The sequence below is a fragment of the Spermophilus citellus genome, assembly GCF_964194105.1.
Source record: "Spermophilus citellus genome assembly, chromosome: 6".
Taxonomy (NCBI): Eukaryota; Metazoa; Chordata; class Mammalia; order Rodentia; family Sciuridae; genus Spermophilus; species Spermophilus citellus.
In genome coordinates, this window is record NC_138187.1 from 27,326,089 (window position 1) to 27,351,590 (window position 25,502).

General features: G+C 43.2%; 1 protein-coding gene across 9 annotated transcripts in view; it reads right to left on the bottom strand.

Moving 5' to 3' along the window:
* GTF2I (general transcription factor IIi) overlaps positions 1–25,502 on the bottom strand; it is a 91,419-nt gene that overhangs the window by 19,167 nt on the left and 46,750 nt on the right. For 5 of the 9 annotated variants that reach the window (XM_081297922.1, XM_081297921.1, XM_081297926.1 and 2 more), the window contains 10 exons: positions 20,372–20,431; positions 18,479–18,535; positions 16,595–16,657; positions 9,809–9,919; positions 8,729–8,794; positions 5,818–6,001; positions 4,282–4,340; positions 3,436–3,507; positions 1,763–1,946; positions 556–614 (listed from right to left, as the gene is read on the bottom strand). In XM_081297922.1, the coding sequence (XP_081154048.1) occupies positions 556–614; positions 1,763–1,946; positions 3,436–3,507; positions 4,282–4,340; positions 5,818–6,001; positions 8,729–8,794; positions 9,809–9,919; positions 16,595–16,657; positions 18,479–18,535; positions 20,372–20,431 (915 nt within the window). The remainder of the gene's footprint in view (positions 1–555; positions 615–1,762; positions 1,947–3,435; positions 3,508–4,281; positions 4,341–5,817; positions 6,002–8,728; positions 8,795–9,808; positions 9,920–16,594; positions 16,658–18,478; positions 18,536–20,371; positions 20,432–25,502) is intronic. The other 4 variants (XM_081297923.1, XM_081297924.1, XM_081297925.1 and 1 more) reach the window with 4 other exon arrangements.

Here is a 25,502-nt window from a genome sequence, read left to right on the forward strand (position 1 = left end):
CAAACCACAAAAGATCTATAAAGTACCATCCCCTTTGCTGACATTGGGCAACAATAAACAAGAAGATGGGAAGGAAAAACACACTTCCTCCACTGGGGCCTGGCCTCAGCCCTGCGCAGGGCGGGCACCGGGGGAGCTCACTAACAACAGGGCCCGAGGAGTGGGATACAATTCTGTGTGTGTTTGGTCTAACATGAAAAGTTACTGGCCACGTGGGCCTGTTGCGCAGATGCACTGTGGCCAGCTAGAACCAAGACAGGCTCCAAGTGTAAAAGACCCCAGACTGTCAGAGGACACACGTGTCGCCTGTTTTCCCGAGTGGAGATTACAGAGGGAAACACACCAATCTGGCTACAGGGAAGCACAGAATGCACAGGCAGATGCGCAGGTGGCTGCCAGACAGCATCAGGCTACAGCAATGCCCAGCTGTCCACACTGCCTGTGCCTGTGCCCAGCTTCACAAGAGGCGCGGGCAGGGAGGCAGGAAGGAGGGCTCCACGGCTCGCCAAGACGGAGTCTGAGGGAAGGAGAGGGACGGACTCCGCACTCTCTTACCTGGAGTGTTGGTTCTTGGCTGAGTGACTTCAGTTGTACTATGAGTCAGCAGTTCTGGTCTGTCAAAGTACGAATCATGTTATGACAGAGCATTTAGGAACAATTTAAAGACCTTTCTCAGGTAGCTGTACACTGAGAATTATTTTAAAATATGTCTTTGCAGTGAAATAAAACCATTTGGGTGCCTAGTTTTTCTTGGTTTTTTTTTTTTTTTTTTTGGTACTGGAAATTGAACTCGGGGGCACTTGACTGTTGAGCCACATCCCCAGCCCTTTTTTGTATTATTTTATTTAGAGACAGTGTCTCACTGAATTGCTGAGTCTGGCTTTGAACTCTTGATCCTCTTGCCTCAGCCTCCAGAACTTCTGGGATTACAGGCAAGAATCACTGTGTCCAGCTACTAGTTCATTTTGAAAATAGCAATCTTCACATACTCACATGGAATTACACAGAGGTCTTTAAAGGCACTCTATGCTTAAATGTGCAAAATAATTGCTTTCCTCCAAACCAAGGCAGACTGCTATTTCTAAATCTTCAAGGAGCTATACCACAAAACAGTTTCTCCCTTCTAACTCTCAGTCCCAATAAATACACACAACTACCAACAAGCGACAGTCTACCATTGCACAGTCCTTCTGTGAGTAAAGATGAGCCAAACTAACCCTCATCTATCAAACCAGAATTCTCTTTCGAAAGTGCAGACCCAAGCAATGACAAGAAGAATGTGTTCTAGACCTTTCATTGACTGTCACTGCATCTGTTGGCTTCCCTATGCTTATCGCCTGAGTCTGGATCCCAGTGTCCACTACACCACGCCCTTGGTGCCAGGCATCACTCCTTCCATGCAGGACGGCTCCATGTAGAGACATGCAAGCAAGCCGACACCTCCCATCTCCTTATGCCATCTGGTGTCTGAAACACCCTTCTTCTATTCTGTATGCACCTGGAGGTGCTGCTGTCCTCACCGACTCCCCTGACCACGCTCAGGGACACTGAGCGCTCTGTTGTGTGCATACGCCTATCAAGCGCAGGACAGACCCAGTTCTGTACATCTTGCACCAACACCTGCTGAAGATGAAGCTAAATGTCGTTTTCTGGTTTTAAATATAGAGAAAGAGTTCTACTGAAAGGAAAACAACGTCCCATCTTCATCAAATGCATCTTAGGAAACACTTTAAAAACCTGTTTCTGCAGATGATAATCTTACCTTTTAATAACAAATTTTATCCGATTGCCCACTTGAATGATTTTCTCCAGCCTTGGGATTCCATACCAAGAGGGACTTCTAAAAGGAATGTTTTCTGGTAGCCCTTCCACATAGAGGTCATTAGGATGCGCCTCAAATTTTTGGTACGGTACAGCCTTGGCTTCAGTGCTCCCCAAGGCCTCAGCTGAAGAAAATTAAAGCAATGCAGGAAACTAAGTTTGTGTGGAAGTCATATTTTAATACAGTCCCAAAGTATATGTATTTTCTGTCTTAGCAGGAACTGAAACAAGGGCCTCCCTCACATATACTAGGCAAGTGCTCTACCACTGAGCTATATACCCCCAGCGGTTTTTATTTTTATTGTGAGACAAAGCCTCCAACTTGTGATCATTTCTCAGCTTTCCCAGCAGCTGGGATTGCAGGTCTGCCCTAACAAGACCAACAATAAGCATTAAGGAAAGTTGAATGTGGAGAGGTAAGAGGAAGGAAATCTGAAGAAAAGGAGGAAGAAAAAAAGAAAAGAATTTTCAGCTAAGAACTGATGGGATGAAAAATAAAAACACTAAACTGAGACTGTTTTAGATTAAAAGAGGCACACAACAAGTTTAAGCATGACCCTTGTTTAGATCCAAATTCAAAGCAAAATTATTTAAGCTATTTTCCAGATAAATAAAAAAACTCAATTAAAGATTGGATGAGCTGATACAGGAAATTGTTTTAATCTGGGGGTGGGAGCAGGACGGGGACTGGGCCTGGGGCACTCTACCACTGAGCCACATCCCGAGCTGTCCTCTCGCTGTCACTCAGATGGGCCTCCAACCTACAATTCCAATGCCTGAAACAGCTCTTGGTTTTGTCAGATGTGACATGAGGAAATGTCCATGCTGCGTAGGCACACACGCAGAATGGCTAAGTGACAGGATGCCAGTGATCTGCTCTGTAATATTCATGCAAAGACAGAAGAAGAGGAACCTGGGACAAGAGAAGGAGATGTGACAGAATCTCAAGGATCCGTGGGACTGGACTAATGGGAATCTGGGGATCACTGTGCTATTTCTCTCTACTTTTGAATAGCATAAAATTACAACTAAAAAGCATAAAACTGAATTTACTAATCCCCACTCTGAAACCATGTCCAGAGCTCTAAAAAATTCAAAGGATTTACATAACACCAGTACATATGGCCCTCCCTGCACGTGACACTGAATTTTCTGCACCTGGTAGTTTACACAGGGGCTCACTGCATTTCTTTGTTCTTGGCCTGACTTAATTTCTTTCATCAAATTACCAGCACAAATAAAGCAGTCACTCAGGCTGGGATGGGGCTTTATGTGTGCCTTGCAGGCTCGAGACCTGGGGCTTGATCCTCAGCACAACAAGCCAAACAAAATCATTAGGAAAAGGTACTTATAATCACTCTACTATCTCCCCTTAAAATAAAAAATCCTAGGGCTGGAGTTGTGGCTCAGTGCTAGAGTGCTCATCTTGCACGTGTGAGGCATTGGATTTGACCCCCAGCACCACATTAAATAAAGGTATTGCGTCCATCTACAACTAAAAAGATCTTCAAATATGCTATGAAGAATCTGAAGGTGAGTCAGATTCATCTTACTTTCCTAAAATTTTAAAAAAAAATTGTATAATATGCTTCAGTTGGAAAAAAACAGACTTACCAAACTTTTTGCAGAAAAGTTGATCTACCATCTTTCTTAGCTTAGTGATTCTGGCATACCACTCTTCTTTGACTGTAAGAATAAATACATAAATTTTCTCAATTTCGTGGCTTTAAGGGCTCAGACTGTGACATATCATGATCATAAAATGACATTTTTTTTCCTTTTTGTGACTAAGCCATTTCTAAGATGTCAGAGTGCTTCATTACTAAAGAGATGCTGACTGAGCAAAAAAAAAAAAAAGAACCAATGAAACCAAGTTCAATAAAGCCAGGAAAAAGCTGGTTTACTCAAGAACAAGCAAGTCATTCTGCAATGAAAGTCCAGGGATGTGACCCCACAGGCAGAATACTTCCATGACACCAGCTCCAGCCATGTGGCTTCCATCTTCCACCCCTGCCCCCCTCCACTCCAGACAAAGGCAAACAAGAACATAAAGAAATACACTGTACTTCCTGCAAAGAAGGACTCGATCACAGGGCTGCAGCCACCTGCTCTGAAAGGCCAGCCCCCAGGCCCAGGAGCGGTCGCCACACCCAGCCCTTAAATGAGGGGCCCAGGGACCAGGAGAGACCAGTCCAACTAAAAAAATGGTGATGAAGCAAAACTCTGCCTCTCAAAAGTAGAACACGCAGGGTTCCTTCAGTTCTGTCTACCCAGTAACGGGATGTCCCTCCCCACTATTCGCGATGGGCCACCATTGAGAAAGCGAGCTATGGTTCTGGAGGACTCTTGTGCCTGCGGTGGCACCCCACCTGTGGCCATGGTACCCTCCTTCCCCACAGTTGGTTCAAAGGAGAGACCAAGGCACACAGCCTTCTGCTGTTGCCAAGATTGGAGACCCACCTCCGGACGCGGGTTTGTCGAGCTGCAGGTCTTCCCGCGTGGAGTTCAGGAGCTCGTGTCTGAAAGGCAAAGTGAGCAGTGAGGACCACCAGAAGCAGGTGGCGAGATGGGAACCCGAGTCCATATTGACGCCACGCCACGAAGGCTGGTGTCAAGAAGAAAAGACCTCCTGGACTCTGGGGCACAGTAAACCTAAGTTTCTGGGGTATCTACAGTGTGAACAGAACGGTAACTGTAAAGTCTCCTAAGGTGCCTTGGGGATCTTGTGTCCTCTCAGGAAAACAGGCACCTTCGCAACCCAAAGGCATTTTAATAAGCATATTACAAAAATTTTAGGTGAGATTATTTAATTTGGGGGAGGGGGGTGCGACCAAGAGTCGAACTCAGGGCACCCGACCACTAATCCCTCACCCTATTTTATTTAGAGAGAGGTTTTTACTGAGTTGCTTAGCATTTCACCATCGCTGAGGCTGGCTTTGAACTCACAATCCTCCTGCCCCAGCCTCCCCACCCACTGAGATTACATGCGTGTGCCACGGCGCCTGTTGAGATCCTTTAATTTTATATTATTTTCAAGATTATCTACTTCCCAACACCTAACAACTGGTAACTAAAATTCTAAATATGTCAGAAATTCATATAGAATGATGTCAGCAAAATTCATAGTGTCTGAATAATATTAATAAACTGTGAAACAAAACATTTACTAAATTCTTTTTTTTTAAAGAGAGTGAGAGAGGAGAGAGAGAGAGAGAGAGAGAGAGAGAGAGAGAGAGAGAGAGAGAATTTTTAATATTTTTATTTTTTAGTTCTCGGCGGACACAACATCTTTGTTGGTATGTGGTGCTGAGGATCGAACCCGGGACGCACGCATGCATGCCAGGCGAGCGCGCTACCGCTTGAGCCACATCCCCAGCCCCACATTTACTAAATTCTGAGATTAAAAAAACCCTACACTTTTAAAGTCAATGCTAAAAAATTTAGAGCTTTTCTTTTTCGTTATTAGGGATTAAAACCAGGACGCTTTACCATGAGCTATACCCACAGCCCTTTTTTTTTGTTGTTTATTTGAGAAAGGATCTCACTGAGTTGCTTAGGGCCCCACTAAATTTCACAGGCTAGCCTCAAACTTGCCATCCTCCTGCCTCAGCCTCCCAAGTGTGCATCACCACATGCCTAGCCCTAGTTTTCCTTTTCATTCTTACTTCTACTATTTCATTTATTTTATATTGTACACTCATATATTTACACATATGCTTTGAAATTTTTAGAACTAAAACTAAGACATACATTAGTATACCTAGCAAAAAATGGAAGGAAAAGGACAATTATAGGCCCACTGGGTAGAGGCAAGTGTTTGAAGTTCAAAAGTCAATTGTAGCATACTGAGGCAATTCTTCATGCAGACCAACTTAAAAGTGGAAGATAAAATTACATATAGTAACCCAAACATTTATACAACCCTCGTGGCTCATGAGTGTCAATCACGTCCTAATGAGAACAAAGGCAAGAAATGGTGAAGTGCACGCGTCTTACTTCTTGATCACAAAACGAATCCTTTCCTTTGCAAGCAATATCCTCTCGAGTCGAGGAATTCCATACGTAGACGGCCTTCTAAAAGGAATTCCTTCGGGAAGTCCCTCTACATAAAGATCTTCAACATGAGACTGGAAAAGAGGGTATGGGATCGTCACCGGACCTTTGGCTTTTATTGCTTGAGCTTTAACGATAAAAAGAGAAAGGGATCAAGTCATTACAAGACAGGGATCTGAGCACGCTGTAGAAAGTAATAATCAAACACACACTGTTCTTGGGTGCCTATCATTTTATCTTATTCCTGTTAGTAAAACTGAATCAGGAAAAAAAAAAGTCCATGAGAACTAAAAGAACACCCAGGAACCCATATTCTGTCCCCCTAACCCTAACCTAAGGCAGTGCAGACAGAGCCAGATTTTCTGCTGAAAATGGAGGCAGAGTGTGAAAGGGAAAGGAGCACCACCCGCTCCCGGGGTGGCTGTGCCGGGAACAAAAGCAGCGTGTAGAAGACACACGTGGTCTAAATGCTGTGGGTTCACAAAGGATTTCTTTTATATAACAGGAGGGGAAACTTATGAAATGAAAAATTTCTGCTAATACTTATTTATTCAACAGTAAAATAATACAAGAGTTATGAAATGTCCAAAGCCTGGGAAACAGGAATAATCAGATATAGCTTGCCCTCCCCATTAAGTCTCATTTTTTACTGGTATTGTGAACAGAAATCTATTTATTGAACATTAACTTTCAAGTGCCATGTCACACATGAGTGCCAAGGGAGATGCACAGCCCCTCCTTTGCTGATATGCTGAATCTAAAAAACACATTTACAGACCTCTGAAAATGTCTGCCCTAAAGAAACTGCCATTAAGGTAGCTTTGAAATTTTAAGATGTGAAGATTGTGATCGCAATTTCACAAGATTTGGTAAACAATTATTTTCCTTGCTCTATGCAAAATAACTGAATAAATCATATTCACAACAAAAGCTCAAAATGTAACCCCGCTACACTTTATGGGAGCGGAAATCAATAACGTCATGTCAGCACTAAGCCATTCTACCCAGAACAGCCAGAACCGAGCGTGAGAGCAGGGCAGGGCGCGGGTCATGGGCTTCTGGGCAGGTGCCATGTGCAGCACTCTGCGGCCTCAGACCTGCAGGACAGGTGTGCCTTCTCCCTTCACACAAAGTTCAGAGGGCAGAGACACACTCAGGCACTCTGTCCCCAGAGCCTGTGGTCTCTTCACTATGTCACATGGCTTCCACACAAAGTATGTCAGGTGCATTCTGCTTTGAAATGGAGCAATTAAAAGCACATACAAAAACAGGCTTGAAACTCTGACAAAGTGGGAGGAAAACTAAAAGAACCTTAAGGAAATAACTGAAAGCATTTCAGAAAAGTTAGCAAACTTACTCTTAATTCTAGATTTTCACTGAGCAATTGGTTTGTTGACCCTGACAAAGAAACAAATGTTGGGGCTGGGATGGTGGTTCAATGTGTGAGGCACTGGGTTTGATCCTCAGCACCGCAATCAAATAAATGAATAAGAAAAGGGCCTATCAACAACAACAAAAAAAAAAAAAAAAAAAAATTAAAGAAACAAATGTTGAGCCAGGCACGGTGGGGAACACCTGTAATACCAGTGGCTCAGGAGGCTGAGGCAGGAGGATCAAAGTCAGGGCCAACCTCTCAGCAACTTACAGAGACTCTGTCTCAAAATAAAAAGACAGAAAAGGGCCAGGGACATGGCTCAGTGGCTAAGCACTGCTGGATTCAAGAAAAACTATGTTCAAGTTTCTTAAGGTAAATAACAGCAATATAAGTTCTAATGCTACAAAACTTCACATAAAGAAATTCAATGGCAGCTGGACGCCATGGTGCAGGCCTGTAATCCCAGCAAGTAGGCAGACTGAAGCAGGAAGATCACAACTTCAAAGCCAGCCTCAGCAACTTAACAGAGATCTGTCTCAAAATAGGAAAAAAAAGGGCTAGGGATATAACTCTGTAGTAGATTACTCCTGGGTTCAATTACCGAGACAAAAAAGAAATAAGAAATTAAATGATGCAGGAAAACATTATAATAGATTTGCAAGCTAAATTTCAATATATTGAACTGGGTGCAACGGTGCACACCTGTAGAGTACCATCTACTTGGGAGTCGGAGGCAGGAAAATTGCTCGAGCCCAAGAGTTTGAGATCAGCCCAGGCAACTTTATAAGACCCCTGCTCAAAATAAAACCACAACAACAAAAAAACCAACTGTATTACAGAATTTTGCAGCCTGCCTCATAGGAGGCAAGAGCCCTTGTCTGGCATGAATACAACCCTGGGTTCAATCCCCAGGACTAGGGGGAAAAGATAAAACACATGACATTTTTCAATGATTATTGCTTTTTTTAGATGAGCATTTGATATATACCATCTGGTGATAACAAATCGCTTTTCTTTCACCATTACATAGAATAACTACAGGATAAAGCAGGAAAGTAAAGAAGTAAAGATTCTGAAATCTAACAAACTTATTTATATATGAACAACAGAAAATACAGGCATCTCAATGAATAATGAACTTATTACACAGCAGACCAGAAGCAGCTCAGGAAAACCATCTTCAAGTAACTTTTAAAATCCAAGACTTTGTCATGATATGTAAAGATATCCCCAGATGTGTATACTCAACATTTAAAAGAAATGTTAATAGGCATTTAAGGAAATTAAAAAATAAAGTTTCCACTATCCAGCCTCTGAAAGTGACCTCTGTAAATGACCTTGTTGGGGACAGTGTGTGAGGGAGGCACGGCTCCAGGACAGCCCTGGCCATGCGCTCCTCAACCTGCGATGGTGAACACTAACTCCACTGTTTAAATACTTCCAACCAAGAATTAAAAGAATTCTTCCATTTAGACATACCGTATTTTCTTTCAAACAACTCTTCAACTTGTTTACGTAGATCAGTAATTCGCGCATTCCATTTCTCTGAAAATTGAGAGGACCGGTCAGTATCAGATGCGCAGGCAGGTGTCGCTGTGCCCTCCATGACCCACATCGCCTGCTCTGAGCCCACCTCTGCACTGCTTTCCCAGGGCTTCTCCCCCTTTTGTGGTTCTTAGAATGATTTCAAAAGGAGATTATAAGGAACGTTTTGAAGTTTATTTTCAAACCCCTTCCCAATGACTACCTCCCTGTTTTAAAGCCTTTCAGTTTCTGACAAGGAGGTGGTCAGAGAAGACCAGTCCAGTTAAACACCACAAGACAAGGGCAAGAGAGCAGGGCCTCCAGGGGACTCAGGAATCCTCCAGGGCGGGTGCTAGCTGGGCGGAAGTAAGATTTGACAAGTGCGTAGCTGCGACTTCACAGAGTCTTAAAGAACATAAGCGTGAATAAATTTATGTAGACAAAAATTCAATCTCCATCGAGTAGTTGTGACTTTAACAAGGGAGGATATTAAAGACACTGCCTCCAGGGCTGGGGCCGTGACTCCGAGTCGAGCACCTCCCCAGCATGGGCAAAGCCCTGGGCTCAATCCCCAGCACCACAAATAAATAGAAAGATAGAGAAATAAATGAATGAATGAATGAATGAATAAAATGTTGTTTTCAAACATAAATGAGATAAGCATTCTCTTTATCGGAAGAACGGCTCACACATACAATTCACCATGGATATTTTATTTAGTCCCTTAATCTACTGACTGGGGACTGGGGGCTGGTGTATTAGCAGGTGGTAGTCACACAAAACAAAAATGAAAATCAAGGAGTCAAACAGTCCTTAAATAAAAGGAGATTTTAATGCTAAGAGAAATAATTGCTAAGTCATCAACAGAGTCCGCTCACTGTGCTTAACGCCAGAAGCTACATGCTTAAGGCTTCAGCGAACCCAACTGACTGGGCCCACTTTCCAGAAGAGACCATAGCGCTGCTGTCCCCGCTGAGGGCCTCCGCCTGTCACCACAGCACAGAGCTGGAGAGGCCCTGCTCCACGGGAACCTACCGAAGTTGAACTCCCTCACTTTCCGCTTCCCAGCATTTGCAGGCTCTGCGACAGGCGGCTGTGGAGGCTCGTTGCTCTTTGGTCTCTTGGTGGGTGGAGAGTAATCATCATCTTGAGAAAGAAAACTGTCATTACTAGAGGAACAGGGTACACGAGTGACAGCCCAGGCCTGTCAACCTCTCAGCACCAGAGGCACAAGGGGCATCAAGAACCACTCCTAGGACCCCTGCCACTACAGTTTTCCAGGCCAGGCCGCCACCTCCCACTCCTCTGGTGAGTGCACGGCTGCAGCCTGCTCCTCTGCCTCGCTAGTGTTTTTAGTTCGCTCCATCTGAGATGCCACGTTATAAAATTCTCCATCTCCTCAAGTATTTTTCAAAAGGCTCCCTAGAATCTTACTCTAGATTTTTCAAGAACAAATTCTAACAGAGACACTCACCTAAATTTATCCAAACACAGCAGGAGGAAAAATAAGGCTCGAATGAAAAATACTCACATTGAGTTTATAGAAAACCCAAGCATGTATCAACAAGGGAAGGTGGATTAACTGTATATCAAACACAAAATTTATAGGATGAAAGAAACAGGGCTATATTACTTATGAAACAAATGCTGGTTCACGCAACAAAGGACACATGCATAAATGGGCCATCAGATCTGCACACAGATGGCTGAAGACACCTGTTGGAGGCCCATGCTAATTTCCTGCAGAGTATGCCTGCAATACCAGAGTCCTCCCTAAGAACCCCAGGCAACCCATGCCACTCGGAGTTCTATTTAAACATCATCTGTAAATCGTGAAAAATACCATTTTAATAACAAATATCGTATGTATAAAGTGAAAAACAATTGCTGTTTAAAAAGACAATAGCAATGACAAGACAGTCAAATACGGCAAGAAACTGCTTTAGGGCAGATGAACTTGCTCTCGCTTCACAACTACATAGGTGTAGAGAGCGTGGGGTGATCTGATCACATCCCAACACTACACACACAGTGCAGCCAGGACCACACTCTGGGGTAGTTACTGTCCACTAACCACGAGGTCAACTCTCAGAAATGGAAGGAATGCACATCTGAAGCAGGGCACAGCGCCACACACCTGTAAATCCCAGCAACTCGTCGGAGGCTGAAGTCAAAAGGATTCCAAGTTTGAAGCCAGCCTGGGCCACTTAATAAGACCCTGTCTCAAAATAAAAAAAATGTATGAAGGGCTGGGGGTGTATCTGGGGGCAGAGTGCCCCTGGGGTCCATCCCCAGTACTGCAAGGAAAAACCTGCCCATCTAGCTCCATGTACCATCTTGCCTGGCACAGCGGCAGGCCAGCTGCAGTACTGTCTGTCTGTCTTTTTAAATCTCTCTTGCCACGGGAGAGCTTTTTTCCCCCCAGTGGTGAAAAGGATTGAACACAGAGTCACTCTACCACTGAGTCACATTCCCCAGCTCTTTTTATCTATTATTTTGAGACAGGGTCTCACCAAGTTGCTGAGGCTGGCCTTGAACTTGGTTCTTCCTGCCACAGGCATGCACGTGCACCCAACCAAGTGCTGGATCTGAAGGGGAACCTTTGAGTGGAGCTGAAAATTCTGGCACCTCCTTGCCCAATGGCAGCAGGGAACACAGACGACACTACTGTCCTGGTGGGCTCGCTGCCACCAGGCCTTCCTGTAATGCCAAAGTCACCTGAGAGTATCTGCCAGCTGTTACAGTAAAAAAACGGTACCAACCCAACAGGCACCAGATAAAACCCCACTGGAACCTAATTATGTGTCTGGCAAGATGAAACTGCTTTTTGAGGATGATACTTTTATTTCAGGAAAATATATTAATAATTTCCAACATTCTAAACACCTTATTGTGGTGAAGCCATTTTAGAAACCCTGTTTCAAGGAAAATCAAGGAAAGAAATCTGAAAATAACTTAAAAATTACAAACCCTCAGTAAAGTAAGACCTGTCTACATCACCTCAGTTTATAAACTACTTTAAGGATTTCAAATAGTCAAAGGTGATATAAATAGATTAAGTGAAAATATACTGAGTAATAGTTTTAAGTTTAACTCTCAAAATATACTTTGAAAATTCAGGCCACAGGGTCCCTCACTTGAAATTTCGAGAGGAAACCTATTTTCCTTTCTACAAGCCACTTGCACACCTCGGTTCAGAGCAGGAGCTCACCACCATGTCTGTGTTTGGCCAGCGCTTGCTAAACAGTGTGTGACAGGACTTTGATGGCCTTCCCCGCCCCCCACACTAGGGATTTGACCCAGGGACACTCTCACTGGACTGGACTCCCCAGATCTTGTCATTTTTAATTCTGAGACAGGATATCCTTCACTGCTGAGGCTGGCCTCAAGCTGGCCATCCAGGGTAGACTTTCATCATAATCAAATTGTCAATTTTTTACATCCAAACTTACATCCGTTCAAAGTTAAAAAAAAAAATGGGTATACTGTGTCTTCTGAAAAAGTTAGAGCCACTAATTACACTGCACAGTTCAAATAAACAGATCCCATTTCTTCACACAAGCATCCAATTTAAAATAACTCACCTAAAATCCACATTTTTACATAAACAATTATGTATTCACCAACTATTTAAAAGCTATAAAAATTTACAACACAAACTTTTAAAATGCTGACCTACGCAATCTACCCCAAACTCACCGAGACACACTCACTCCTACCTCCACTGCCCCCGCCTGCTGGGAGCACTTCTCTCTGTGCCCTGCGTGAATGCCACAGCCCCCTGAACGAGTTCTCTTTCTACCGTAAGTTATTCTGAGTGCCTTCAACACCGTGGCTATGTTTCTTGAAATAAGCAGCAGGTCCCGTCATTCCTCTTCAAAGCATGCCAACTGATCCACCTGTTTTGCCCACTGTTAAATCTTCAGCACCCAGTACACTACTTGGGCACATACAAGGTCCCCAATATTTGTGGAAAATTTAAGTGAACATGCCTAGTATAGGGCTTATTTATATGCAGCACTAATTCTTTGACATTGCCAAAGAATGAATTCCACAAAAAGTTACCAGAGAATGACACATACCCACTGTCAATTGTAAATCTACCATGATATCAAAACTCTAATACAACATTGACCCAATTTGTTTATGCAGCTTCTGTAAAACACTCATCTGTGTATAAACAATTGGGTCTTCATTAAGTGACTGTCTAGCAGGTATAAAAAGAACAAAAATTTTCAAATGTTAAGTTCAATCACAGATTCTCTGATTGCTATTGTAATAACTATTGCTATTGTAATAACATGTAATCAAATACATACGGAAGGATGTACATACACAGTACCAGTATAATACCAGGACCTGGTGCCTGCCAAGCAAGCAATCCATCAATGAGCCACTCCCCTACCTCTTACGTACACCTTTAAAATAGACTAAAAATAAAAATTTAAAAGATAGTTGACATAGAGAAGTTGATATAGAGAGATGCAAAATAATTTAAAAAATAAATTTACTTAAAATCACTTAAAGAAAACAGTGAAAGGGCTGGGGATGTGGCTCAAGCGGTAGCGCACTCGCCTGGCGTGCGTGCGACCCGGGTTCGATCCTCAGCACCACATACCAACAAAGATGTTGCGTCCGCCGAGAACTAAAAAATAAATATTAAAAATTCTCTCTCTCTCTCTCTCTCTCTCTCTCTCTCTCTCTCTCTCTCTCTCCCCCCTCTCTCACTCTCTCTTTAAAAAAAAAAAAAAAGAAAACAGTGAAAGAAAATCATGACCTGGATTAGGCCATAGCAAAATGAACGCACTTGAATGACTCAGGATTATTAAAAACAAACTGTGCAATAAGGAAACCCCTTTGAAACCAAAAAGTCCCCTCTATTAGCTGAACCTAGAATAAGTATATGGTAACAAGCCCTAAAAAGTAATAAAATTTGAGTCTGGGGTTGTGGCTCAGCAGTAGAGCACTGGCCTAGCCTGTTCAAGGCCCTGGGTTTCATCCTCAGCACCACATAAAAATAAATATATTTTTTTTAAATGCTAAGATTTTCTCATCACATATCACAGATATCAGAACTGATAGCAATCACAATGATGCTTATGAAATTGAGGCTTGCAGTCATCCTGCCCCCAGGGGTCCAAGCTTGAGCTGCCATGTTTTCAAGGCTACCACTGACTGCAGATTCGGGTGGGTCAGCACAAAGAGCACACCCAGCAGAGGGTAAGAAGCGCCATCTCTAGAGACACAAGCCTGCACCCCGCAGAGCTGCAGCCCTGGATGACTTCAAATGAGGCTAGGCAGGGAAACGCCAGGCCTCGCGTGCCTCTCTGTGAGCTCGCAGAGAAATGCAGGGAGAGGCAACAGGAGGGAGTGCCATCTCCAGGCAGCAGGGGCATCGTGCCCCTTAAGCTGGCCTCATCGCATGAAAGGCATTTTTTCCTCTAAACATAATAGTATATTAGGAATATTTTTTTCATATCATAGCATTAAGAAAAACATATCACAAATGAATGAAATATGATATGTCAAGAGCTTTGTAATATTTTGAACTAATAAAAAAAGAAAAAAAAATTTCTAAAAAAAAAAAAAAGAAAAACATATCAGTATTTCAAAGCCTACATATTTTTCTATTATAAGGATAGACCAAAATTTAACTTTTTTAAATACATATTTTTTAGTTGTAGGTGGACACAATACCTTTAATTTTTATTTTTATGTGGTGCTGAGGATGGAACCCAGTGCCTCACGCATGCCAGGTGAGCACTCTACTAACTGAGCAACAACCCCAGCCCCCCAAATTTAATTTTCTGTGGCTATTAAATGGCATCTACCATTCTGCAGTCATCTTTCCAGAAAGAATAAATATACATACCAACCAGATGTCACAGCAAGTTCTTATCTGACCTTCCCTGTTAACATTAAAACTTAAGTTTTACCTTCCTCAATGGCTGGCTGAAAAATGGCTGGCGATGTGACAAACAGCCCACATAGAGTTTACATGGAAACTGCATACAGAGACCAGGAAAATGTCCCTTGTGTTTCACTGGTTTTTTGAATGTGAAGAATCAGTCTATACAGTAAAACTCGACTCTCCAATCACAAATTTGGATGGTAAATAAGATTTATTTTACCGTGTTTAGTTTAAAAGAAATGAGATTCATCACTCCCCCTTAAAGATTAAAAGTTGAAATGACTGATAAATGCTTTAGATTTCAGTTATTTATTTCCTGGTTTTTATAACATCTCATGAAGTCTTAAAAAAGTGTTTTCTAAATTTTTGAAACAGCCTATGCTCTAAATTTTGATATATCAACTTGGTTATTAGTCTTATCCCAAAGTTTCACTTGTATAATTTTAATAATCACTCACTTTTATCATTTCTGTAAATAAAACAAAATTGTGCTATTTATATGCTCTTATAAATGTTCTCCTCTGACAATTAATGAGGTCTTTATAAAGTAATAATATTTCAATTATTTAATGGGAGACTACAAACAATATAAAGTACCCTTTAGGTTAGTAAAATTCTGTTAATGAGAAAAGAAATCTGTACAGTAATCAACTGAGATCAGCACATTAAATGTGAAAGGATTTCCCACCCTGGACAGAAACTGCAACCAGCTTACGCTTTAGAGGAGGAAAAGCAAACGTCTGGAGCAGCCTGGAGTGGCCAGACACCCCCATTCCCAAGTGACACCAGCAAGGTACAGGGACAACGGGGAAGGGGAGGAACACCCAAGCCCCTGAGCCAAGAAAAGTTCATGCAGCAGTTAGGAGGAAAGAGGTGAGTACCCAAATGGGTGGTCCTGGGGGTGGGCGCTACGGGGAGCCTGAGGGGAATCTGTTACAATGCATGCAAACAGCCTCTGTGTACTTTCACAAAACCACACGCACACACAGACCGCACACACAGACCGCCACACACAAACCACGCCCTGCTGCCTGCTCCCGAGCCCAGGGCAGAACGGGGTGAGGGGAGCACAGCTCCTACACAGCTGCAACACGGCGCTAGAGGAAAGGGTTGCACTGATGGGGGAGATCATGCGTGAGCACTGTGAGACACTATTTAAAAGGAAAACGATCCAATCCACATTTAATAATTATCTAACATGAAAAGACACACTGTCACCTTCATTACAAACTGGCTCATCTGTGCTTTGCCTACCTCTGAAGCAGGGGCCCACACCTGCAGGGTGGGCCGGGTGCAAAGCTGAGGAGGGGCACTCGCTGGAGCCCAGGAGAGCAAGAGAAGCGTGGGAACAGAGTGAAGCCCCTTCTCAGAAAAACACTACTGACAGGCCAGGAATGGTGGGCATGCTCAGCTCCAGCTCCTCAGGAGCATGGCCAGTCCAGCAGCTCCAGGCCACCCTGGGCCACAGAGGGAGACCCTTGCCCCCAAAACAAAACCAAACACTGAAGGGAGACTCAGTACCTTCTCCTACACTGTGCCTAATGAGATACCAAGGGTTCCAGCTCTATCATGCCTCTACCACACCCAACAGGTCACAGGCTGCTTCTATAGGCACCAAGTCTGGCCATAACGTCCTTGTTCCCACGGACAGAGGGTGTGCTCTGATCAACTGTGGGCCAACGCTATCTTCTATGGCTCAACTCTGCTGTCCAAAACTCCCAAAGCACCGGGTGCATGGCTGGAAGTGGGCTGCCTGGTCACACCAACACACATACATATATGTATATATGTATCAACTCATTTCACAGGTTTCCTTTAAGAATGAATGAAATGCATACTTAGCAATGTGAATGTGACACATTTTATGACCAGAAGTCAACCTTTGGAATCAAGGCTTTTAGACAACTAACCTTCAATAGTCACCTCAACTTCAGGGTCCTCACTTGTTTCTGAAGGGACATGTTGAGTAGAATCTTGAAAAAAATAAAATTCTAAAATGACATTCATTATTAAGCATTTTCCATATGTTCCAACATTTTACTGATTTGATATCCAAAAGCAGCCTACAATAAAATGTAACTGGCATTTTAATTCATTTCATATGTTAAAAATATTTGACCCTGTTGGTTATAAATAGGGATAAAAGAAACGAAACTAGAAAAACTCTAAAACTATTAAATAAAACAAAGTTATCTGCATTAATTAAGAACTCAAAAGAAAAAAAACATATTTCTCGGAAGCATAAAATTACAACAAATTCACACTTATTTTCCTGCTATAACTAGAAAATGCCAGGATAAAAATAAACGCTTCATACTTGAGATTCCATCTCTCCTCTCCTTGTAGGCATCCTATGGGGGTTTGTAACTGTTAAGTAAAACCACAATCTATCTCTTGTGATGGAGACCCCCTCATCTCAAGGAAACGACTGGGGCAGCTGCATACATGGCTAGACCCTTTCACTCTGTGGCAAGGACTTTCAGCGCTAAGTAAGTGTCTCATTGTATTCAGCAAATGTCTGTTGGAATGTTAGTGCCACAAGCTCAGCTATAGGGTGTTTTCAGTAGCTTGCCTTCATTTTGCAGAGGTGAGAGATTAATTGATTTGCCAGAGATTATGATTACTTGTTAGTAAAGGAGTAAAGACCAGAACCCAGGTTCAATACAATTCTGCTAAGAGTAGACTATGATGATAAAAATCTCCCCAAAACAAAGTCTTTCAAAGCCTAGCACCTGGGGCAAGTCCCATACCTGTGAGCCCTGCGCTACTGCCTATAGCCCTGCACCTCGCAGCCTCTGTCCAGGTTGCTGCAGCGGGGAGGCTGCCCTTCCAAAACCACAGTTTTGACACAGAGAGAGTATCAAATCACCTCCGACATCAAAACATGGGCTGACTGCCCCCCAAACAACTAGTACAGAGTTTGAAATTAGCACATCAACACTTCTGAGAGAATGGATTCCAATTAGAAACTGTCAGTCTGCGCCTGAATTTGGAAAGAGTGGCCTACAGTTCAGAAACTTGAAGTTGTTGTCTCCTTCACTCCAGGAAGGCAAAAGGTCAAATTCTTGATTTTTAAAAATAAACATAAAGCCACAGAACAGATTCCCTTTTTATCTGAGAAAAATAATGCACAATATGACCTGTGATCAGAGCGCTCTGAACCCTTACCAGGCGCCCTCCGTGAGCGACCTACCAGCCTCCTGGAGAACCACTTAGTCTAGCTGCAGGAAGCCATCCCACCTGGCCCCAGCTCACCCCCGAGCCTACAGGTAAAAGCTGCAGCACACTGCAATACTGAGTCCCCAGTTCCAAGCCAATACAGCCGGGACACTGGTAACGTGGCTCAGGAGGCACTCATGGGTATAAAAATAAGAGACAAACTCCTTCATTAATATATTTATAGTATGTCACCCAACTGTAAAATGTAAAGTATTCAATAGGACATTTTAAAATGAATATTGACACAGCCAGTTCTGATTTTATTTCTAAAACACTTGAAGCTATTTCCCCTCGACAAATTTTTAACATGGCACAGAAAAACCAGAAGAGAACAGCACCACCCCGTGCACACAGGGCGAGAGGAGCGGTACTCACCACAGGGCGGCCGGCCCACCTGCTCTGCTGGCCACACAGAGAGGGAACGGCCGGTCCTAGGTCTCTAAAAAGAAAACTGCTGGCCGGGAAGGCAGACGGCACAATTGTCTTTTTTTATCTCCAAGACAGTATTTTAAGGATGGTATCATCTATAAAATACAACATACAACTATAGTAAAATTAAAAATCCTTCCCCTAACCTTCTGCAGGCACCTCCATTTCTGTTCCCTCGTTGCCTTCCGAAGAGTGATGGCTTCCTAAAAAGAAAATAAACAATATGTACTAGACCAACCAAAACCCACACAGAAGAATGAAGAACTAGGTAACAGCAAGCAATTTAACACATAATGAACACACACAAACCATTCTTAACTCTTAGTAATTATTTCAAACAATGTTCTCTAATTCAGAAAAACACACAACACTTCTACTTGGAAGCTAACTTTTCTGGAAAATACAAACACATAGATGAAGCTAGGGGGCTTAGGGGCTTAACATCACTTGTTCCAGATTGTGCACCACGATCTCTGGTAGGTGCTGGGGTCTGAGAAGCACAGTGGCTTCAGGTCCCGTGCCCATCTGTCAACAACCCACAACAGCAATAGGAAGACAAACCCAGGAGACCCTGTTCGCTCAAAGACTGAGCGCGGGGCTGGCCGCGCGTGGGCTGGCCGCGCGTGTGCAGCCCTCCACTCACTACCACAGAGGCTAAGGAAGCGCCTTCCCCACCACTTGACTGTAGCTGCACTTCAGGAAACTCAGAAGTTAAAATTTAAGATACTACCCTGAGTCTCAAAAGCATTCTAATTCAGGTAATATAATCTGCCTGCGTCTAAACACTGGAACATAAACAACAGGTCAGGTTAAGGCAGTCACGGTAAACAGGCTCATCCTAGGAAAGAAAGGACCTCAGACGCCAGAGAGCCACGAGGTGAGTGCCCCAGCTCCTGAACACCTATGCCACCAGCAAGGGACAGGTGCTGAAGTACTGCCTTCTAGTGAGGGCAAAAGATACCAGCTCTGGGCAAGACGGAGTAGCAGAGGGGGAGACAGCAAGCCATCCACCTGTCCCATCTACTGGTGACTCAATTCAGTCACGAGCTTACTAAACAAAGGCCTCAGCTAGGAAAACATTCATCTTGATTAACTGCAGCCTCACAATGGCCATGAAGCTGTCGTTCTAGGTCAAACTGCTGGGTTTTTTCCTCTGGCTTTCACAAGCCATAATTATCTTGAGGTTCTTTTCTACTTTATCCCATGAACTTATCTGAACTCACAACTACAGGCAAATCTACACCACTCAGCTATTCCAACTGAATAAAATACCTCTCATACCCACTCCTTCGCTTGGCTTTTACCCTCACGTTTGGGACTTTGGACTCTTTTAAGTTCTTTGACTGCAAAAGTCAAAGGAAACAAAGAGGTCAAGTCAAAAGGAGGAGAGGCAGTGGAGCAGAGTCCAGGAGTCAAAGGAGAGCATGGGTCAAGAGCGAGGCCGGCCAGGGTGGTGGCTATGTAGACCAGGCCGTGTCCTCTACGCTCTGTTCAATCTTAGACAGTGACACTCACACAACAGAGGACATCTAACAAAGTCAATCTTAAACTCCCAAAGCCCAGACAGACAGAAATAAAAGCCATCACTACAGCCTATGATTGTCAACTTGGGACCACTACACGACAATTCCAAAAAGGCAATCAATTAATAAACCCAGGGATGAGTGATATTTTACAATCCTTTCAAAAACTAAGTATCAGTATGACCTTATCAATATTTACATCACTGACTTTATACAATAACAACCTTATTCTGACTATTCTGATATAAGGTATAAATGTGTACTTTACCTTAAATAGGAAAGTGTGTCATGTACCCATTTCGAGATTCATTACTAGATTCACAAAAGGGAAAATTGGTTTTGAAAAATTGTTGCTTGTGAAGTTCATTTATATGTTTAAAAAAAAAGGCCAAAACATTTTTCCTTTTCCATTTGGAAAAGTAATAATATAGTTATAAATAACAAAACAGTCTGTCCAATATAAAGCAACATCAAATACTAACAGGATGTGGGAGAATGGAAGTGAAAAGTTTATACCTTGCAAAGACTTCGAAAGGGGCAGTTTTTCATCGACATCATCAGTTTCAGAAGGGCCTGCTTTGGGGACAAAAATAATACTTCAAAAGTAATCCCCAAAATATATTTTGGGTCACTTTGATGAAAGAGTTTGGTGAGATATGGGAAATAATGGCCTTTTTACAAGTAAAAAAAGGTCAAAAAAAAAAAAAAACTAACACAGAAAAAAACTAAATTAAAAAACCCGACAAACACAATGATCGGTGTTGACGTGTGGTCTCAGTGGGTGGGAGGGCATGTCCAGGTGGATTCATGCATAGACAGTCAAGAAAGATTCTGAAATGGCCAGACACATGGGCTGGATGACAATGGTATGTCTGAAGTGGTGGGAATGTTTTTTTTTAAACAGCAAAATATTCAACACAGTAAACTGTAACTTCCACCCCACATGGATTATAAATGCAGTTTTATCTGGTACATATATTTATTTTTTCTATTATTTATGAAAGATGCAAAGCCAAATTGGTATACCTTCCTTGGAATCACAACACGATGGAACTACCAGTGAACTTAAATAACCATTGAAATAAATGAACAACTAACAGGTATTAATTCAGATCCCCCTCTGCCACTCCCCCATCATAAGCACTTCTTCATAAGTGGAAAAGGTTCCTTCCAATTATCAGTAGAAAATACTTTGGAAGCCTTCACAAAACACTACAGAGACTTTGAAGACACATTTCTGTTTATCAACAAGTTTTTTAGTGATCAGTTTAAAAGAAACAAAAGATTATATTTTCAATGCTTACTTTTTGGGAATGCGGGGGGGGGGGGTACTTGGGATTGAACCTAGGAGGCTCAACCACTGAACCACATCTCCAAACCTTTTTGGTATTATATTTAGAAGCAGGGTCTCACTAAATTGATTAGGGGCTCACTAAGTTGGTGAGGCTGGCTTTGAACTCCTAATCCTCCTGTCTCACCTCCCAAACTGTTGGCACCATCTAGTTCAGCTCAATGTCTATTTCTTTTTTTAAAATTTCTTTTTTTAAAATTTTTTTAAAATATTCTTTATTTTATTTATTTTTATGTGGTGCTGATGATTCAATGCAGTGCCTCAACACATGCCAGGCAAGCGCTCTACCACTGAGCTACAACCCCAGCCCCCAATTTCTACTTCTTAACATAAAATGTATTCTTTCATTGATGTGTACACAAACCAGCTATCTCTTATTATCATTTGGTAAACATTCTAAGACATCTGAAAGGCTTTATTAATGCACAAAGTTGCATAAAACTTCACATTACAAGCAAAGGACATAGCGTGAAAGAAAAACTACTGTTATGGTGTGGATGTGAGGTGTCCTCCAAAGGCTAGTGACAATGCAAGAAGGTTCAAAGGAGAAGTGATTGGGTTGCGAGAGCCTAACCAATCAGTGCATCGATCTTGTGATGGGATTAACTCAATGCAAGCTGAAGGCAGGTAGGCTGTGGTTAGAGGAGGTGGTAACTGGGGGTGTAGTCTCTGGGATAGTTAAATATTTTGTACTTGGGAATGGAGTCTCTCTCTGTTGTCTGATCATCATGTGAGCTGCTTCATGCTGCCACACTCCACTGCCTCACCACAAGCTCTGAGGAAGGGAGCTGGCTGTCTACAGACTGAGACCTCTGAGACTGTGAGCCCCTAAATAAACTTTTCCTCCTTTACAATTGTTCTTGTCAGGTCTTTTAAGTCACAGGCATGAGAAAGCTGACCAAAACGACTGTGGGGCTGAGAGGGGTACTTCAGGGGTGTGGTGTTGCACAGTAGGCACGAGGCCTGGGGAGCCATCTGCAGCACAGCAAGAAATAAAATCTCAACTAAGATCAAGACTCTGAGATCAAACACCACACCCACCCCTTCCTAGTCATGCAACCTGGATACAAAACAGAATTCTCATCAAGAATGATGCTCATGGGGCTGGGGCTCAGTGGCAAGAGTGCTTAACTAGCATGAGTAAGGCACTGGGTTCAATTCCCAGCACCGCATATAAATTAATAAAACAACCTTCCATAGACAACTAAAAAGAAATTGGGAAAAAAAGAAGAAGAATGAACCAGAGAAATGAAAAGTTGTTCTCGATTTGTGTACGATGAATCAAAATGCAGTCTGCTATCATGTATAACTAATTAGAACAAATGTAAAAAAAAAGAAGAAGAAGAAGAAGAATGGTGCACCGCCAGGCACAATGGGACCCGCTGTGATCTCAGCAGCCTGGGAGGCTGAGGTAAGAAGATGGCGAGTTCAAAGCCAGCCTCAGCAGATCAGCAAGGCACTGAGCAACGTGGCGAGACCCTGATTCTACACAAGTACAAAGAAGGGGGTCTGGGGATGTGGCTAAAGCGGTAGCACACTTGCCTGGCATGCGCAGTGCACCGGGTTTGATGGGTTTGATCTTCAGCACCACATAAAAATAAAGATGTTGTGTCCACCGAAAATTAAAAAATAAATATTTTTGAAAAAATTCTCTCTCTCTCTCTCTTCTCTCTAAAAAGTCTTGCCGGCCAATACCTGCTTCTTCCTTTAAATAAATAAATAAATAAATAAATAAATAAATAAATAAATAAATCAGGTACAAAGAAGGGCTGGGGATGTGGCTCAGTGGTTAGGCACCTCAATCCCAGGACAAAAGAAAAAAGAATGATGGAAACACTTGGGGTGGGGGTGGCAGGGCAGGGAGGCAGGCACAGGCCTGGGTTCCAACTGCAACACAGAAGGTGAGGGGAAAAGAGAAACAAGAGACAACAGTCAAGGGCTGGGGATGTGGCTCAAGCGGTAGCGCGCTCGACTGGCATGCGTGCGGCCCGGGTTCGATCCTCAGCACCACATACCAACAAAGATGTTGTGTCCGCCGAAAACTAAAAAATAAATATTAAAAATTATCTCTTTCTCTCTCTCTCTCTCTCTCTCTCTCTCCCCTCTCTGTCTCTTTAAAAAAAAAAAAAAAAAGAGAGAGAGACAACAGTCAAGGGTGGCAAATGACTTCCAAGTACTACTATAGCTCCAGGGCAAGACGTCAGCCATGTGGCTTTCTCCAGATTCTATCCTCAAATTTAGGGGTGGGAGGTAGGAGCCCAGGCCTCCACCTTGGAGCTGGAACCCAGCCCTGCCCTGAGTATTTTTAAGAAGGTCATTCTTAGTCATCAGTATATCTCCTGGGAGTCCCAGCATAGAGCTTTTCTGTTCAACACTGGGGTTTCTAGTTTAATGAATGCATCAGGTTCAGGTAAGCTGTTAAGGCCATCTGTGGATAAGTACAAAGTTTATCTTTATAAATGATCCACATTTTATAAATAATAATTATTTACTGGGTACAGAATTTTCTATATATATAGCAATTAGCTTACCTTTATTAGCTAGAGATAAAATATCTATTTCACATTTGTAAGCATTCATCAACTTGCTATATTTTCCACGTAATTACATGCAGACATGTTTATAAAATTATCATAATTAATTTTTTACTTTACTTATTGGATACACCGAGGGGGGGCGCAGTGGTGCATACCTGTAATTCCAGTGGCTGGGGAGGATGGCAAATTCAAAGCAAGCCTGAGCAACTCAGTGAGACCCTTCAATCTCCAGTACTCCCCCCAAAAAATTATTAATGGTTTGAATATCAACGTAGTGACTTATTTCTTATGTTTTTCCTTTCATACGTTAAATAATCTCACCCTTTATCCCCACCTTTTTGCTTCAAATTAATATTGCTAAACTAAAGCCAGGCACAGTAGTGCACACCTGCAATCCCAGCAGTTTGGGAGGCTAAGGCGGTAGGATCACAAATTCAAGGACAGCCTGAGCAGCTGAGGGAGACCCCATCTCAAAAATAAAAAATAACAAGGGATGGGATGTGGCTGAGTGGTAACGTTCCCCTGGGTTCCATCCCCAGTACCCCCACAAAAAGGGAGGGGGCGGGAGATTGCCAAAGTAGGATTTTTGGTTTCGGTGCCCTTCTCCCAGCATACCTTCATAAAAGGTTATACTTTCAAATCCATGCTGCTCAGTAGCACCCTTCACTCTTACCCTTGTAAGGCTAGAGGTGCCCACCAACCACCACAGAAATGGAAGCACCCCCAACCCTCACGCTGGAGTGCTGCCTGCAGAACCTGCAGAGAGCACAGACATCTCCTAGGGCATTGTGGTGGACAGCAAAGGTTTGCCAAGAAAACACCAAGGTGATCCTACAAAAGCACACAGTACAGCAGAGCAGTGACCATGGTAATACTACTCTACTGGTAACAAAAATAAAAACCTTGACAGCACACTGGACAACCACACAATAGCACACACAGGCCAACCACTATGGTAAACTTAAGAGATTAGCAAGAGGATGCACGCACACATACACTCACACATACACACGGTGGAAACGCACACGCAGGAAAGTCTTCAGGATGCACCATCCTTGGTTTTCAGAACAGTGGCTGAAGAGGAATCAGGAGAAAAGCAGGATGTGCAGCGCCTAGGCTTGGCTCTAGCAACAGGGCTGAATGGTTTCCTCGAGGACAGAGCAGCCCAGACCTCAGCGTCACCAACCTAGGCTGGTGGCCTAGGTGAGCAGGGTTCCACAGCTCACTGAGAGCCAGGACAACCCACAGGAGCAAGTCTACACATATGCACAATGGCCTCGGGCCACCAGCAGGGAGGAGGCCCACCACAGAGCACGCCCAACACTGACCAAAGTTCTACAAAACCCATGATGGAAAACTGATAAATCAAAACCAGAAATGCAAATCTACTGCTGGGCGCAGTGGCACATGCCTGTAATCCGAGTGACTTGGGAGGCTGAGGCAGGAGGATGGCAAGTTTAAGGTCAGCCTCAGCAACTTAGCAAGACACTGTCTCAAAATAAAAAAATAACAAGGACTGGGGATATAGCTTAATGGTTGAGTGCCCTAGATTCAATCTCCAGTACCTAAGAAATATACAAATCCATAGAGAAAACGGAAAACTCCCAACTCTCTCTCCATAGTAAGTGACAGAAGGAGACTGAAACCTCAGGACGCAGGGAACCTGGGCCCTCACCCACCCTCACCGGACCTGTCACTGCAGGGAAACCCCACAGCACTGGACCTCACTGGACTGCATGTCTGCCCCAGCTCACAGGTG